Here is a 16,982-nt window from a genome sequence, read left to right as displayed (position 1 = left end):
TGAGACTCTGTCATTGGCAATCATCTAGTGGTTCTCACTAAGGATTGGAAATACTTCTGAACATTAAAGGAGGCTTCAGTCTACTAAAAGTAAAAGTTCAAAAAGCATGTAATGCATTTTTATACACTGTGTTTGCATGAACAGTGGCTACGTGCTGGAGGGACAGGTATGGCCTCATGAAGTGAGATAGAGCTCAGAATGAGTGGGACAGACTTTCCATTTAAGTCACCTGAGCACAGATGTCCATAGCTTGTTAGACTCCTAGCTTAGATTGATGTCAGTGAGACTTAGGCACTAATGCTTTTGAAGATGTTGGCCTTAACTCTTCTGTATCTCTCTTTTTCCTCAAGTGCAGATGTTAAGTATGTAACGATGCTTTCACTGGCCTTTGCTTTGAAATCTACGAATGATTCAAATTCAGTCCTAAAGCAGGCACCCTGCAGGTAAGGTGCATGTGGTGAGAGCAATTTCAAAACAATCCTAGAGCAGACAGGCAATGACCAAACACCTCTTCCTCCTCCACCTTGTTTGTGTACAAAGGCCAGCAGAGGACTTTTAGAGAAATACTAGGGCTAGAATCACATCTCCTACAGTGCATGTGCAGCCTTGCACAGAGCCAGAAGCTGCTACTGCCACTGCTGATTCTGACATGGTGCACTGCCATCTCTTTCTGTGATGACAGTGCCCGTACACACAAAGTCAGGAAGCTCTGCAATAAAGCAATGGCATTTCCAGCTAAATGACTGCTGGGCAGGCTGAATACTATTAAAAAATAAATCCATATATGTCTCATTGTCACAGTTTAATATAACTGGAAGAATAAAACACTGAGCTTCCAAACATGGCATGAAAGCAAAATCTCAGTGCTACAGGCAGGATTATGCTAAAAATTGGCACAGAGAGTCTGACACTTCTATTGGGTGTCATTCATGTTCTCTACCTGCTAATTTTTATATTGTGATATTCTTCCTACTTTTAATAGTATGGAAGAGACTTCTAAACTCCTCCTTTAGCTAAATGTTCTGTTGATCAAAGCATGTGAGAGGTAAGGTTATCAGCAGCAAGAGAAAAAGACTTCTGCAAAGTAATTTTTTCATTCCCATATCAGGTTTCTAATTACTAAAGGAGAGTGAACAGAACCAGTGGCAGAGAGCTGCAGGGATTAATTACCCATCCGTACTTGTCTAAAAATGTTGTACCATATTTATTATTTTAATATGTCTTTCACATAAAAGTGAAGTTACTTCTCCCAGCATCAATTAATTTTATGGTAACTAGATTAAATAAGTAAGCTGCGTTATTTTACTCTGAAGTGGGTAAAATTCAAGGTTTTTTAAAATATTCTGTGGTCAAGTTCCAGGGCAGTGGGTTTAACAGAGAGATTTCCTTTTCCTCTATGGCTCCATTTTTAGTAGGTGGCATTTGTATTTTTCTGTAGAATCACTCTGTTCACACTGGGAATCAATGGCTTTAATGGCATTTTCTGTTTATGCAATTCTGGCAGCAAACTAGTTTTACTATAAAAAAAGCACAGTAACTGAGCCCAAGGTAATGAATGTACCAATCACAGGGGATGAATCAAAGTTCAACAGGTGAAGGTACAGCATTATTTTGATGATCATGTGAATGAAGGTTGTAGAATAAATTAAAATTCAAAAAAGTCAGTAAAGTTTTACATCACTTTGATGACTGTAATATAGATGTCTTCTGTGACTTTACATAGATACAATTCTTTCAAAAACTTCCTGCCAAGATAATCTTGATTTTGTAGTAACCATTTTCAGTCACTGATCTTCAGAAAGGTGCTGATGCAGGTGGAAACGGTGTTGTCAGCTCTGTTCTACCTTCATACCTCCTTTCTTCATATATAGAGTTTCCAGCACTTCTTTTCTTACCTACTGGCCACAAAAGGCTTGGATCAGAGCCGCTCCTAGCAGCTTGTATTTTCATCAGAACATCCTGTTGTTCAGTTTGCCCACTTCTTGGAGGAGACCATGCTCTTTTATTGAGGTCGCTTCTGGTGTCTGTAGAGGTTATCCCAGACACAAGTGGTCTCAATGAAGGAGGAAAATAGTTCCTGTTAGCAGCTGGATTTGGACAGTTAGCAGTTTCCTTTTTTGATTTAAATGGCTTGTGGTTGAGAGTAATTCTGTAAGGAAGTAATTGGTTGCTCATTGCTAGTATATGAACAGGCCCTTAGGAGCATGCCTCCAGCATTGGTAATGGTGTCAGTATTTTTTGGTGTGCTTCTACAAACAGTTCCAGTAATATTACTTTTAATAATGATATTTAGATATTCTTTGAAGAACATTCATCACATAATTTTGCCACATACAAGTCCTTGGTCCTCATGTTCTTCAGTGGGACTATACCTCTTGGTGTCATATGGAGCTCTAGACTTTTAAGAGAGGAACAAGCTTGAGGTCATTCTTCAAAAGAAATAAGGAACAAAGTCAGTGAAAGTCTGATATAAACAAAGAAAGCAGGCAATAATCTGTATGAAGATTACTTATAAAGAAGGATCAGCTCAGTCAAACAAGAAAGCATGCGCATCATTTCCGTGTCTTGAGCACAAAGTAAAAATCTGGCCTTCTGCTTGTGTTACACTAGAAAGTGACAATAAAGCAGCTGTAAGTTTAGCACAGTGCAAGTTTAGCACAGTATGCCTGTGCTTTGGATTCCTGACTTAACTTATTTCTTACCAGGCAAAACTGCTCAGCAGTCTTTGAATTATGTCAGGATTTATGTCTGAAAAATCTTCCCTACTTCTGGAGACAGAGCCCTAGAGGAGGTGGTGCTGTTGTCGTGGGAACATTTCAGTGCATTACACAAAAAGCACCCCAAAGGCTCTTTTCAGAATCAGAAAAACAGGCCAACATTCCCTGAGATGCCAAAAATGCTCAAATATCAAATACGCAATACCTACTATAATTATACAGTATGACCATTGCTAGTGTTGCTTCAACCTCACTGGTCACTAAGGTTCTTCTCTCTTGGTAAATATTAACAAGGTTTCAGAATAACTGAAATACCTGTTCTTTCCCCATGTCCCTCCTTCCCAAGTTTTATGGTTAACAACCTGTGTGATTATTTGCTTGTGCATCAGTCTACCTTCTGGATGTGTTCAGAGGGCATTTTATCTAAGGAGCTGCTTCACCAGGGTAAAGCCTGCACCACAGATAGCTGTTAGTATGTTCTGGTGAGATTTTATTTGTTTCAGACCAAATATTTTTATGTAGGAAAACTGAGTGTTGTAAACTGGATTTTATTTTATATTAGTCCCTTTTTAAAATCTGTGATTACTTTCTAATTTTAAACCAAGGTGTGGGCTGCCACCACAAGTCTATCTCCACTTTTTCCATGATCCCATTTATTTATAAATAGAACAGTTCCTTGGTCTGGTTACCATGCTGGCTGGCAATACATATCTAGGGTGCTAAGAACAGTAGATTATCCCTTCCAACAGTAGCCTGTATTTATTTGCATTACCTTAAAGTGATTGTATAACCATGGAATTAGGGACCCATCCATGCACTTTCACTAGAAGTCCTTTATTATTCACAACAAAAGAACATTTATGTATAAACAAACCTTGAGCCAGTACTAGGAATACCGCTCATTTCCCTCATAAAGTAAGAGCGCTACATTAAACGACAAGCCCAGTCTTCTCCATACGTGAGCTTGACTTCATATTCTAAGCTTCAAAAGAAATTCCTCTGCCAATTTGCTAGGTTTTGGAAAATTTCATTAGCTTTCGTAATACTGCTTTGCACAAATTCGATTATCAGCATATTGCTTTAATTACTTGGAAATCAAATACATTAGATGAATGTCCTGAGGGGAGAAATGTCCTGAGGCTGTTTTAACACTCATCCATCCCTCATCTACTTGCCCCTGGCTGTTCTGTTTCAAAACTTGCCTGTCTTCTTTGGCCCCAATTCATGGAAACTTCCTTCCCTTCAAGATACCTGTTAATGCTGTAAGTGAAAAATGCCCTCAAGCGCTGTCCTCAGGAGGAGTGGTTATCGTATGTGCTCTCCTGGGCTGGAGCCCTCCAGCTGCGTCAGGGCTACTTACGTGAGATGCTCAGGTATAGAAGAGCTCTAGTGGCAGACCACAAGGACAGAGGGTCCTGTTTCAGACTTAGCTACTCTGCTGTCAAGAGTGAAGGAAAAAAAATGTTTGCATAAGTTGCCGGCAAGTCGTGCCTTGATTAGGACTGAACTGGCAGTAAAGGCACACCACATTAATGTAATTTTAAAAAAAACACCACAGAAAAGCACAGAATAGCTGTATCAAACATTTTGTTCAGACTTGTATCCTGGCTCTGACAGTTATCAATAGCAGGCACAATGGGAAAGTGTAAAAGCAAGGCAGCGTGTGGCCATGTGTGCCCAGAAGAGTCTCTGAGCTGCCGGTAATTTGTGGGTCAGGAACTTATGGAACACTGTGCACTGATGCCAAAAATTTAGTCTGTTTTTCTGCTAAATCAGTATCTTCTCTGAGAGCTCTTTTTGTATTCCTTCCAGCGGGACCTACTGTTCCTATAAATTCTCCAGCAGGCTATTGGATATGTTTGGAAAAAAGGGCTGCTGTTTGTTCTTTTATCTTTTGCAAACTGCTCCTCATAGTCTTTTTCGTTTCCCTTATTATCTGTTCTTAACCTGCCAGAATGTATAATCCTATTTTCCTCATATGGACATGATGCCAGCTTTCTGAAGGATACTTGCAAAATGCAGGCAATCCAAAAGAGAGGATTTATCTCCCTGCCTCCTAGGAGATAAAAAACCCAGTCACAGTTTTGACAAACTGTCCTGATTATTTAAGTGAAAATCAGACACCCAGTAATGTTTGGTGGAAGCCTGGGTGAGCATGATGAATATGTATGGCAGACACAATGCCTGTCGGACACTACATCCCTGAGCTCCTATCTACTGTCATTGTGATTAAACCAAAGACACAGAATTTAATATTGTGCAGCATGTTCAATAACAGTCTTGCTGTTATCTGTGCATTGTCTAGGGACAACACTCCATGACAGTTCTAACTTTTAACTTTGTTATTTGCTAAGTGAAGGTGACAAAGCGTCATTTGCCACAGCAAGCTGGCAAGCAACCGTACTGTCCAGCAAACACTTCTGCCACTCAGAAATAATAAATGTCATCATCTGAAGTGACTTGTGGAAGAAGGGGCTAAAATGTTAATATTTTGGTATGCAAATAAAAATGTACACGTATCATTACATTCTTTAGCCATTGTATTATATTTCATTTTTTCCCATTTTTCATTTGAATAGTTGCATATGCACATGTAAGAAGCTGAAATGATGCTTGTGGCAAAAACACACATGTAAACTTTATAAAAAAAAAGACAACATTTTTTAACACTTTTCATTCTTCTCATTAACAATCAATACATTTCTATGCCAACTAAACTTAAGACCGGCCCCAATAGACTCCAATTAAATATTTTGATTATGCGTGTGCAAAACCCTTCCTTCCATCAAAAATTAATAACTGGCTTTTTCATTTTATTTCAGCAAGAAAAAATGAAAACATTCATTTATCATTGACCTCAGCTGACTGCCCTTCTACTCTCCCTCTTCTGGGAGCTTGGGCAGATTTTTTGTAAGACTCATTGCTTCTTCAAGCCAGACCAAGAAGACAGATGGCCCAGTTGGCCTTACTTGCAGAGGACAATTGACTGGAATAGCTACAGGGGAATAAATATTCTGCCAAAGTCCTTTTGGAATAGCTCTTTATGGCAACACCTAGTTCAGAGTCATTACCCTTTTTACAACGTTGGCATTTAGTTGGAAGTGTTACTCTGCAGACAGGATTGTCTTTAGCAGTGGCCACTCATTTGCCTTTTCTGAGAAGGCATCTCCCTTCCTGCAAGTGTTGCTGTCTCTTCTCAGACTGCTTTCCCTTCTAATGCAGTCACCAACCTCTTTCTGCGACTGCCCTTTTCCCAATTCTAACAGCTGTCCTTTAGAGCTTAAATGTTCCTGACTGGAGATGTTAACTTAAATCTAGTTTAATGATCTCAAGTTTCCCTTGAATCGGATTTTGAAGGGAGACACTTTATTTCTACTTGATCAGAATGCAGTTATTCTTGATTTGTACTAAGGCAATAAATAAAGTATTATTCCCTTTGTTTTTTATTTAATATCTTTAGCTTTACCTGCTACTCCTGGTGTACTTATTAGACTCTTCAATAGACAGGAATGATAGTATGCCTCTCCAGCCACCAGCTGTATATGAAAAGACATTTGTGTACCACATGGAAAATGAAGATATAAACCACAGATTATTCCACCAGCACTTTCTGGCATCAAAATCCAGGTGCCTGCAATGCGTTTAGCTCTATACAACAAAGAGGGGAGAGGAGAGTTAAGCCTGATTGACCTACGCCCAGCTTGTACCCTCTTCGTACCCTCCTGGTAGCTTTGCCAGCCCCCCATGTACCTGCTGTGCATGCATGTAGAAGTGCAAATGGGAGAGAAGGAAAGCGGAGGGTAATACAGAGTATTTTCATGTGCCAGAATATGCAGGGAGACTGTGGGCACTGTCAGATCTACCTTCTCTTGCAGCCCTCTGATGGTACTAAGGAGCTCAAGTCATTGACAGAGACTCTATTAGACGATGGGCGGTACAGCGTATAAAGACTGCTCCTAATCTAAGCAACAGTTGGGAAATATACTCAGAAAATACTAGATGGGATGTAGCAGTGCTAATAGAGACTTCTGAGGCCTTGTCAGCAGATCTCAGACTGCTCAACACATTTTAGGCTTTAGAAGTGTAAAGGCCCAGAAGTAAGTCTTTTAGTTTGACAAGACAAAAAGAGATGTCAAGAAAAAAAGAAATCAAAGGGAATTATTGTAGACTGTGGACTACAGAAGACACTTTTCACTTCCATGCTGAAAACCAGCCAAAGAATAAGACCTGACTGGTGTAAGTAACCACGGGATGGAAATGTTAGGCCTTTAGGGTGACAAAGGACACTCTAGGCATGTTTGTTTTAATGTAAATTTATATTACCGATAACAAAAGAAGGGCTCTGCCCTAGAGCGGTGTTGCCTGTCAGTGTCTCTTGTTCATGCTGTGGTTACTGCTTGCAGATGCAAGAGGCTTCTTCTTTCTCAGTTTAATTTCTGGAGCTTGGGCAAGATTTAGAACCAACACCACCTGTATTTCTTCATATCCTAAAATATACAAGACTTTCAGCTTTAATGTTCTTTTCTGTCAGTAAGTTTCTATTGTTATACCATTTCTTTCATTTAATATTTTGATTTGAAAACAATCTTCTTTTTTCACAATTAATATTTCCAGCAAAAGCAGTTCTCTAGAAGGGTTCATATTTCCAGAACTGTTTCCTTAAACTTGTTCTCTAGCTGGTGTCTGGGACTCAAATCGTGACCCCTGTCTCCTTGCTCCTGACCTCATCAGCTTCCTGCTCTCCTCTCTGTTTCTGCTCTCCTGCCTAGAATGAATTGAACACATGAAAGGGGATAGCATTGCTCAAACCACTTTGAAGGAAAAGGAGATTGTGACTGCCTGTAAAAAGGGTAGAGAAAAATGTCACTGCTATGTCTGGGATCATAAGCAGTTTTCACAAAGGGTTGAAACCTAGTGGGTTAGACTTTAAAACAAATTGAATGAACTGTGCCATTTCAAAGTCCTTTAAAGGAAAGAGAATTGCCTATAAAACATGCTTTTCTAACAGATAGTTGATAACATACAGGATTGTTTGTATGTGTAAGTCAGAGAAAGCCAAGTAGGGCGCTGGTCTTTCAAGGTGTTTTACACAGAAGGACTCCCCCTGCCCATGCAGAAAATCTTAAAAGGTTCAATGTTCAATGAAAGATAGCTATATTAATAGAGACGGTTCACTCCCTGGAATGGAGTCATGACTGACAGCTGTGAGTGCTGCTGGAAGCTCTCCAATGCCATTCACACGTTGTATGACTGGCGCATGTCCCTTTCCTCTGCCCCATTGTGTTACGTCTGCACTACCAGGATGCAGATGGCTGCATTACGTGGCTATGTCTGTACTTCTCATGTTTTCCACCTTTCCAAGTTGGCCAAACCTTTCTACAATCCTTATTAGACACATTTTCATAGATCTCAAGCTGTGTTGAACACAAACTGATGTGCTTGCCAGGTTGAGTGTGATCCCATTTATAGTGCACAGGCAGCAAAAGTATGCCTACGGCTTGTGCTCTCATAGTTCCCCCCTCAACTTCTTGTGTCTGTATCTCCGAGCTAGTCTATCCACTGGTAAGGCCCTAAGAACACCAGCAGGCTCCAATTGTCCTGAACAGCTACATATCAGACCTCCACCCTGGCACCTCCCACCGATTAGCTACGGAGATGCATTTAACTCTGGGCCTCATCCTTGCTCCTTGCTTGAGCTATGTTGTACGTATACCATGTCTTGCCTAGTCTACGAGACTTTCTGGCTTGACCTTGGCCCTGTCTCATGGCTATGGATTCTCTAGTGATCACTGGACTGTGGGCTGAACCTGGTAGCATCACCGGACCTGCTCTTCTTGTTTGGATACTTCAGGACTGCCTTCTTGCCTGTGAGGTTACTGCTCCTGCCTGCCTTGCCGTCACCCTCACACCTACCCTGTCATCAGGACCTTCCAGTTCTCCTTCACAGGGTGAGCCCTGCAGCTTTGACTGATTTTTGAGGCACTGCCTGTTGGAGAACTTCACAAATGCCTTGCTCTAGCCCCTCAGCTTGTGGATATCTGGCAACATGGGCAAGAAGTTCTGCCAGCAAGTAAGAGACTAGAAGGTACCTTCAGAAACCTGTTTCCATAAAAGTCTGGACAGATCCAGGGCAGATGTCGTCCTGCCCTGGGCAGGGGCAGCACAGCTCAGACTTCACCAGGCCGTGCTAATGGGGAGAAAGAAGCTGAGAATCTCATGCACATCCATAGAAAAATGTTTTCTAACTCTCTGAGCTCAATGTTGAGCAGGTTTTCCTTGGTGCACACACTTAGCTGCATGTGACCTGGCCTTTTTTCCTCATTTCGCATGCTGTCTTGGGCAGCTGGCAGGCCAGCAGTGGCTCTTCCTCTCTCTTCTATGAATTTCATGTGGATGCCTGACAGGTGCATACTGAAGGTTTTAAAAATGCTGCAAAATTTCATAATCATATGAAGCCTGTAACAAATTGAAAGCAGTTGACACAGTTTGCCTTGCGCAGCAGTACAGATAACCTGTAAGACTACACCCCCTGCTGAATTCCCACTCCTCTCCATGCCTGCATTTCAGCCCTCCTTGGCATGTATATGCTTTTTGATCAACACAGATTCTCTACAGAGAGGCAAAAGGTTGTATTAAGTTCCCTTTACTGTGTTTGTTTTCACTGTGATGAAGACTTTGGGATTTTTTAAAGTAGTGAAGTCCAAAATCTGTTCTGTGGTAAGTAGAATAAATTTGCTGATATTCCTCTAAGCTGTGTGCGTTTAATAGGCTATTTTGACATTTGGCATGTGCTTAGAATTGATCTTGAAACAATCAGCTTTCTTTTGGTTTCTGGTAATGTTTTGATCCTGGAATAGAAATGTTAACTTCATAATTTGACTTAAATGGAACAAATAATTTGTATTTGGATCACAAAAAAGTCACTCTCTAAGTTGTGGGGCTAGAAAATTAATTATCAAATAGAAATTGTAATTCTTAAGCTCAGAGGAAATTCTGAAAATTAAAAACAAGCAGCGTAATTTAGTAATCTGAAATAGGGCAAGAATCCAGCTGCAGCAAAATAGCACAAGTGGTAAGTAACCTTACAGCGCAGAGTGCCAAGAACTGTGCTCTGAAATCAGATTAATCTCTTTTCTCTTTCAGATTTCAGTATGGTGCTGTGAATGCTTCACTTGGATATAATCCTCTGAAATATGACTGTTCTTTAGTAACATGAATAATCCCACTGTTGTTGTTTAAATACGGATTACTTATGTGAATAGCCCATTGGGAACTGCATCCTCAGGAATAAAGGCAGATAATATGGGAATGAAAGGCTTATTTTTGTAATGGATATTATGAAGGTATCTAAAACACATATCCAAAATCTAAAAGAGTGTGCTAAACCCCGTGTTTCATCTTACACACGCATAAGGTGAGTACGTCATTTGAATACACGGGTGTGCAAGTAGAGTAACGAACTAGTGAACCAGATCCTTGACACTGGAAAAAAAAAATCAAAATACGAAGATGGCTTGCTTTGCTTCAAACACTACCTGGTTTTAAAAGATCTGTGAGAGTTTAGCTATGTGTGGGAGGAGAAGGAGGTAGTTGGAAAATACCTTCAAATATACTTGAAATCCCAGAACTCAATCTGACTTAAAGATTTTTTTTTTTTGGCTAAGGATACTAATTTGGATTTATAGTTTAATCCTGTTGCACTTACTTAGGAAGATGTTAACTTCACTGAAGCATCAGTTATATCTTCCTTCAAAAACCAGGATTCTCAGCATGATGATAGATGTTTGCATGAATGATACTATGTCTGCAACAGATGTTTAAATAGGACTCATTCCCAACCGTGTTAAGGTCAGGTTTCTCAGATGTGGGAACGATGGCTCCTTTGCGTTCTCCCTTCCTTTATTTCATTGCTCCAGCAACTCTAAGCTGCTCCTGGTGTTATTCTAAATGCATGAAAAGGAACAGCATTTTGACAGCCTAATTTAGTAAAATAAGAACAACAGTCTGTAAGACAAAGAAAAAGCACTTTTCAAGCTCAAGGGCATGCTCACTGCAAATCCTTGAAGGTTTCCTGCAAACACACCACACATTAGAGCTTCTCAAAGAAATAGTTCAAAAATCTTGGTAACTGCAGGTGTGCAGCAGCTTCGGGATAAGGACAAGCACCTGGACTCTTAGCACTGCGCAGTACTGTCATCACTGCAACTAAACCAAGAAAAGGGACCTGAGATCCTCACAACACTGCAAAACATACTAGAGCTGAAGTTCTGTGTTGATACTCCTCTGTTGGATGATCTGGTTTGAAAATCACTACCCTTAACCACTCATTTCTTTTCCCTTCACCCTCTGAAGTGTATCTTGCCTCAGTTGTGCTCATTTGGTTGTCTGTACAACTCCAGTTTCTCGAGCAGATTAAACAGTCTGAGGCTGGGCGGCTGCTGCCCTCTCTTCCTGCTGCTGCTCTTACGTCAGCTCCGGGGACCCGTTCAACTGCAGACAAATTGGATCAGAGACCTGTTCTCACTGAAAATTGACCTTTAAGGAAGAACTGTGTTCAAGAACTAGCAACCACAGAAGGAACAGCGTGGAAATACGAGGATGGGGCAGGATGGAATTTGGGACTACCTTTTCACGGCACCACACAGTCAAACCGGCTCAAACTGGTTGTGAAACTGCAGAGCAAATGGGATATGTGAAACGATCCTTTTCAAAAGCACCTTCAAATTTTCAGCCTTTTTTTTTTTTTTTTTCCACTGACCTACTTTGCAGCAGTTACACAAACAACTGCATCAGCACAGGCAAGGACGTGCTGAGCTGTGGTACAAAGATCTGCTGCCACAAAGCAACTGTGGAGACAGTTTTTAACCTGAATTGCTGCCAGAGAAAATTTTCAGTGTCTTTTGTGGCATGACAAAAAGGTTGGAAGTTGTCCAAAAGTCAAGCAAGAAAATACACACCTTAAAATCTCTTAATGAGTGGTTCTCAAAGCATTGCCCATCTCTATAATATATGCAAATTATGTGTAAAAGTGATAAAATTAAGCAGTCTCTAGGAGTAACTGACTCTGACTTTTGCTTCTGTTTAGTGTATTCCACTTCTGTTGTTAGGCTTTTAAAGTTTATGGGTTTCCAGACCATTGCACCTTGCACTGGAATTCTGGGACACATTTTTGCAGTGAGAGCTTGGGCTGACCACTGGAATGGTTTGCCGAGAGGCAAGGTCTGCTCTCCAGCCATGTCTCCTGGCATTCAAAACTGGAGCATGGCCTCTACGACTGAAGTTGGACTACTGTCTAGTTGATTTGTAAGCTGCCTGTATTTCTTCTGAAGCTAAATTAGACATATATATTATTTGAACATAAAGCCACATTTTTTGTATGTACTTGCATCACCATTGACCAAAGTGACGGTTGATTATAAAAGTTCCTAGATCGCGTTAGACTCAAAGCGTTTGTAACCATCTGGTTTTGTGTCTCGAAAGAAAATTCAAGGGTAAACATTTAACTTCCAGGAATCATCTACATTAATGGCTTTTAGCTCATTTTGAGTCTTCTAAAAATTTTCCAGGGAAAATGCAGAAGCCATGATTAAGTACAGTACATGTACCAACATATACTCTTAGCTGGTAAAAGGCTTTACCGTTGCCACACAGAGCTGAGGCCCAGGTGCCTGAAGGAGGGAAGCAAACTCGGTTCATTCCTGTTAACACATAACCAGCGGCCTCTGCATCTTCACCTGCAGTATTTGCTTTGCTTGCTTAAGTTACTGAACCAGCCAATGAAAACAGGAAAGGCTGGTCAATAACCCACTTTACAAACCCATTTTTTACCCATTTTTCCTTTTTCTTTTCGTATTTTGAACGCTGAACTAGTTTAAATGACCATGCTGTTCATGTTTATTACTGGCATTTGAATTACTAACACTTCAAACGCGTGCAGAGCTACTCTGACTCTTGGCAAGCAAGCATTTGCTGCATGCAGTGTAATGTTTGTGAGGCTACTCCGCAGCTGACAGGCAGGTGTTTCTTTTAAAATGTGAGTCCTCAGGTAAGTTGAAAGGATGAATCATCATGGGCTATGGAAAAGAAGTGAAACTCTTATGTCAAAGCAAGACACATTTTATTTTTGTTCGACTGTCAAGCAAACCGTGCCTTAATTTGCTCAATTCCTTTACTATAGACTTGTTTCCAGCTTTACATGCCAGTAAGATGCATCCATACATCACTGGCAAGTCTGATTTCCAGTTTATGTAAGGTGTATTTTGCATTTGTTTCCTCTCAACACTAAGTTAGTCTTTAATTGCAATACAAGTGTTTTTGGCATGTGAAAGACTTACTTCCCCCCTCATCTTCCCCCAGTCAGGGGACAACTAATTTCTTCAGCCCTTCCTGGCAGCAAAAGTATCGCCCAGTAACTACAAGAGCATCTAAAACTATCGGCATTTAACGTTAGGAGAGTTAATTACAAGACCAGGTTCTGCTTTTCCTATCCGGCCCTAAGTTTAAGAGCTGCCGTCCTCAGTCCGCAAAAGAAAAGCAAACCGGCTCCTCAGGGGAGTTTTCAGCCGGCTGCTGCGGCTGCCGAGCCCCTCTCAACAGCTTCAGCGGGTACTGCCGCGCTCCAGCCGCGCCGACCCCGGGGCAGAGGACTCCCGGGCAGCGGCCGGCCAGGCCGACAACGGCCCTAAACCAGCGCTGCCCGCCGCTGAGGGGCAGCTAGCTCCCTCTGTGTGTGTGCGTGTACGAGAGGCGGGGGGACACCCTTCCCCCCTCCTCCCGCCCGTCAGCCCATCCATCCCCGCGCCAACAGCAGCAACGGCCGCCCCACGCGGCGGCAGCCCGCGCTTCCCGCCCGCGCTCTGGGCGGAGCTCGCGCGTCAGGGGGTGACGCGGCACCCCTGCCGCTCGTCCTCGCCTCACAGGTTGCGCGCGGGTCCCCTCGTCCCGCGGCGCGGCGGTGATACCTCCGCAGCATGGCGCCCCCGGGGCCGGCGGGCGCCGACCCGCCGGGTAACGGGCGCGAGCGATGGGGGGGGTGTGCAGTGGGGTGGTGGAGCGTGCGCGCGCGCGCATCGGCTGTGTGGGGGGAATGGCGCCTCCCCCCCGCCCCCAGGCGGCGTCAGCGGCGGGCTGGGGGCCGTCACGTCCCACTGTTGTGGCAGCGGGCCGAGGCGGGGCCTTCCCGCCCACGGGCGAGGGGGCGTGGGGAGCTGTTCCCCCCGTCCCGGGAGCGGCGGGCGTCCCGGCGCGGCGTGTGAGGGGGCGGCAGGTGCCGCGGTCCTGCGGCAGCAGGCGGCGAGCTCGCCTTCCCCTCAGCTTCTGGTGTTTGCCCGCGGCTCGACACCGCAGCAGTCACCCCCTGGGGCGGTGCTGGCGGGGGGGTGTCAGGTATCCGCAGCGTTTAACTTTTGTAAAAGCCGCGTTTGGCGGCTCGGCGTGCATTTAAACGGGTCGCGCCGACCCGAAGGTGCGGTGGTGTAGTGAATACGGGCTCTTGTTGCAGGAGCCGCCGGCCGCTCCGGTGCAGAGCAGCTCCCTTGCAGGAGGCTTCGTTCTGCCTAGAAGGGGTGCGGAGGGTTCTGGGACACCCGCACCGCCCCGTCGGACACAGTTAAGCCAGAAAAATTAGAAAAAATCAACTCCGTGAGAGGCTGCAGCTTGATGGTAGGGACTGGGTGTGCTTCAGCTGCTCTGGGGATCTGAGTCAAAAGTTGCCGTTTCGTGGGTTAAACAGAAGTTGCTGGAAGGGGAGAGGAAGTAAAATTAGCTGTTAATTGGCGTATTTTAAAATGGGACAGTTCTATCTGTGGCTGCTTTCAGTGGTGCTGCTACCTGCAGAGAGACATCCCACGTGCTTTCCTTTTTTAATACTTCGGAGGGAATGCCTGCTGCTGAGCCTGTACTTCAGCCCAGGCTTGCATCCCTCAGCTTGTTAGACAGGCCTGCAGTCCTCCTTGCCGCAGAGCTGTGCACGGCGCTGAACCCATAATCAGCTTTTGTGGTCTGAGGTTTTTCCAGGATTCTCTGGCAAAGGTGACGTTGAGCTGCCCTGCCCTTTCTCCTGTGCCATTTGGGGTCAAGCCGTCGCTAGCAACTGCCCTGCTGCTGCAGAACCGAATGGGTTTGGCTGACATGGGAAATAAGGGAGGGTGTTTCAGCAGCAGCTTGAGAAGTGGTGGCAGTTGAAGAATAGTTCTGCTTAGACGAAAGCAAAAACTGCGTGCTGGGCGTGTTTGTGGAGCGCCATTGAATGGGCAGAAGTCAATAGATGATGGTGTATATGTCTGGCAGTGGTGCGAAGGACCTGCGTTCGGGAGCAGGCTGTCGCGAAACTGAGCGAAGTGCTTCTCCCTAGCTTTTCAGCGGCAGGGCATGCTACAAAGCGGAATGATGCTGGTCTGGAGGCCAGTCTGTTTCCCCATGGTTCCTACCTGTAATGAGTATTTAATAATCTGTTGTGGACAGTTTAGTGTCGGGAGATGGACAGTTGTGGTTATAACACAGGAAGCTTTCTGAGCCTGGGATGTGTGTCTTTAGCTAGAGACGGTGGACACAGCTAACAGGCCTCCTCTGTTATTCTGGGACTTCAGTGACTTTTGTGGTGGTTGTTTGCCTTTCAAGCTAACTGTGTAAATGCATTGGCTACGCAAGTCTGTCTATTGTGGAAGACCTGAATGGTTCTTAAGACAAGTGCCAACACAGAAGATGTCAGCAAGATGCGCATAGGTACCCAAGGTGAAGTGTTGAGATTCAGTGCTTCTCCCTTTGGGGTAGGCAGGGTAACAAATAACTTAGCAATAGGGTGCTGCTGCCCAGTGTTGTAGAGGACCTGTCTGGGATCTGTTGCTACAGTTCATGAAGCTCTTAATGTTGCCAGAGAGCATCCAGTTGAAGAAGATTTAATTAAACAGCAAGTAATGCTAAGGTTGTCATGAGCTGTCAGTGGCAGGCTGATAGCAGGAGCATCCTTTCTAGCTACTATTGTCGTAATTTCTGCATGCTGCACAATAATTTTTTGAATGATGGAGAAACTTGTGCTTGGAGCTGGTGCAGGGCAGTGCTGGTTTGCTGAATTATAATGTGCAATGTGGAGTGGCCCTGTTTCCCATTAGACAGGACCTGGTCAACCTAGGAAATAGGGGCTACTGTAAGTGCCTATAGCTCTTTGTAGTTCTTCGATTTGTGTTCGTTCACATTAACGTGACAAAAATACTATAATACTGTCACAGCTGGGCTGATCCGTTATTAAAAGCTTTGGAAGCAGCTTGTGATCCTTTATTACTTTCTAAGTACTCGTACGCCAGACTATTTTATACTAAGAATAAATTTTTAATGCAAGTGTGTAAATAATAAAAAAACATCCTTTAAGAATCATTGCAGGCATCAGAAAAATGTGTTTTTAAGCAAATTGCAAGCTTTGAAGTCCTGTTTCCTGTGGAGAACATGTGTTTATTCCTTCAATTCTGCATATATGGCGTGTATGTGGGTTGGGTTGGGATAAGGAGATGAAGGAATATCACCTTGCTTTATCCCCTGAGCTGTTTAGTGTCCGCATTGTGAAAATGTTAGGTTACAGTTGGGCAAAGTTTATAATTATTAGTGGTAGAATGACTGTAGGGGTGTTGGGACACCTTGAGTGCTATGCAAACTTACTTGGAAACATCTACAAGGGGTAAAAGTTGTTGTAGCTGATTTCATTTCTGCTTTCCAGACTAGTAATTCCCTTGTTCAAGTGATCTCAAGACAGAATGTTTACCTTGGGGAAGTGAAGTAGGATATTAGGGTTTTTTTATTCTGCATTCCATATTGGCTTTTAAGCCAATGCTGTTGGGTCACTTTTGTTCTGTCTTGGTATGGCCTGCTAAACTAGTTTCAGCTCTAGAATGCTCTGTGGTAATGTGCTTTATATTTTAAGTTTCAGTAGAGTGTAAAATCAAGGTAAGTCATCCTGTGTCCTGTTACCACTGCTGGTTTGCTGCTATTTCTGTTACAGCTATAGAGGCAGTTTTTCTCCTGGACACTTCTGAATGGAAGAGGGAATCCATTTCCCAAAGCTCAGCAGGGATCTTTATAAAATAATTTTTTCATCAACTTCTGGCTGAGCAGAGGTAGGAGAAGGGTTTGTAAACAAAAAAAGAAAAAAAAATAAAGGCTGACCTGATTTTTCCCTGCTTAGGAATTTCTCCAAATATCTTTTTCATTTATTCTGTAACAAACTCTTGTGCCCTGTCTGTACTGGAGAGTGGAATCATGTGAGCTGAAGGCTGA

At 43.3% G+C, this 16,982-nt stretch overlaps 1 protein-coding gene across 1 annotated transcript in view; it reads left to right on the top strand.

Moving 5' to 3' along the window:
* Positions 1–14,985: 14,985 nt before the first annotated feature.
* The window catches only part of MTR (5-methyltetrahydrofolate-homocysteine methyltransferase), a 49,877-nt gene continuing 47,880 nt past the window's right edge, over positions 14,986–16,982 (top strand). Inside the window, 2 exon segments of the mRNA XM_059834599.1 lie at positions 14,986–15,048; positions 15,051–15,084. Coding sequence (XP_059690582.1) covers positions 14,986–15,048; positions 15,051–15,084 — 97 coding nt within the window.

This window comes from Gavia stellata, chromosome 2, assembly GCF_030936135.1.
Source record: "Gavia stellata isolate bGavSte3 chromosome 2, bGavSte3.hap2, whole genome shotgun sequence".
Lineage (NCBI taxonomy): Eukaryota > Metazoa > Chordata > Aves > Gaviiformes > Gaviidae > Gavia > Gavia stellata.
This window is presented reverse-complemented; position numbering and strand designations above follow the sequence as displayed.